The sequence below is a fragment of the Perkinsus marinus genome (assembly GCF_000006405.1).
Source record: "Perkinsus marinus ATCC 50983 genomic scaffold scf_1104296959592, whole genome shotgun sequence".
In the NCBI taxonomy this organism is placed as follows: Eukaryota; Perkinsozoa; order Perkinsida; family Perkinsidae; genus Perkinsus; species Perkinsus marinus.
Window position 1 is genome coordinate 1 of NW_003206369.1, and position 1,435 is coordinate 1,435.

A 1,435-nucleotide genomic window follows, 5' to 3' on the forward strand; every position below is an offset into this window, starting at 1 on the left:
CGGTGGTCCGGGCACCGACATCCACATCGTCGAGTTATGGATGATATCGCGTTGGTAGCGTCTACAACAACACCAGCACCACCTCAATCGTGTTATCGAGCCGGTTGAGGTCAAGCACGATGCTACCAGTGGTGAATAGATCGTCTATGTCAGCAGAGGCCCCGAGAGGTTGCTGGCTATCCTCAGCCTTCCATACTTCAATCTCCGTTATACGATATTGTGTCGATTGAGGGTCTAGGTTCTCGTACATCCTCATACGAATGTGCCGAGCTGGTCGGAAGAACAACACCTTCAGAGAGCCTCAATGAGGAAATCTCTCAAGGCCACTGTAGCTACCTCATTCACAGCGTTCGTGTTGTCGCTATATGCCATCAGTTGAGTGTACTGTCCGCTGAGGTCCTCCAGCTCAACAACAAACCGCTTGCATATAGTTGTAGAGTTCCAACTGACAAGGACCCCATCCTCAACACTGTCAGTGTAACCACTTCACAAAGTTTATATACGAGGACTCCTAGGGGACAATCTCAGGGGTGTACTCACGAAATTCGTATCTTCCCCAACGGTGTTTCAGTCGCGATCGAGCTGGACACTTGAACTGCTATCCATGTTTCGGATGGCCCAATATCGACCGAGAACTCACTAAGGTGGAGAAGCTGAGATGTCTACTGCCCTACTGATCGCTACGTTGCGCTGAGACCGTCAAAGGCGTATTGGGGATGCTCGGTGTAATTGGATGCGTTGAAAGAACTGAGGCAACAGCCAGTGGAGCACGTACTGGTGGTACACTGGGTAGCAGGAGTGTATACCGTGAGGCTACGTAGAGCTGAGAAAGAGGAGGCTCACGCTGAACCCAGTTTGGTGCAACATGAGCACCTGTTAAAGGTACACCCTGGTAGCTGTTGGCAGCATCGATCGTCACGCGGAATTTGTCGCTGTCGAACCCTCGCCGTAGATAGGTGGTCTGCTGTGTGCTATTGATGGCCAGGCCGGATGAGGACTCCTGGCAACCATGAAGACTATTCTGGTCCCCACTGTGATCGAACATAGAGCTCACCGTCCAGTTCCAGACAGCTCGTGTCAGGTCCCAATACGCGATGGTGTAGTCCCTAGGTAGGGCCAACCATGTGAATATTATCCCTGAGACCTCCACGGAGGACCCAGCAGCAGCCATCTCGAAGGTAGCGGACGGTGAGCCCTCCGATCCAGGGTTCGGGATCCAGAAGGTCTAAAGGAGTCCATCCTGTAGCCCACGTTAGATGCACCACGAACAACACCATGAAGATGAAAGACCTCACTGAATTTAGACCGTCCAGAGCCTTCTCAGGACTGTAGTCCCCAGCATCAGCCTGGGTATCGGACCAGATGGTCTTCCCCAACTGGAGCTGTGGCGATGAGTGACATCTACGGTATATATACTGTACAATTTGGGCTGCGA

The 1,435-nt window shown here is 52.2% G+C and overlaps 1 protein-coding gene across 1 annotated transcript; it reads right to left on the reverse strand.

Annotated features, from left to right (window-relative positions):
- Positions 1 to 806: 806 nt before the first annotated feature.
- Pmar_PMAR029655 (hypothetical protein) lies at positions 807 to 1,225 on the reverse strand (the record flags this gene model as incomplete). The annotated part of the gene is made up of 1 exon (XM_002773068.1): positions 807 to 1,225. A coding segment is annotated over one exon (419 nt), but the record flags the coding sequence as incomplete, so codon positions are not given.
- Positions 1,226 to 1,435: the final 210 nt, after the last annotated feature.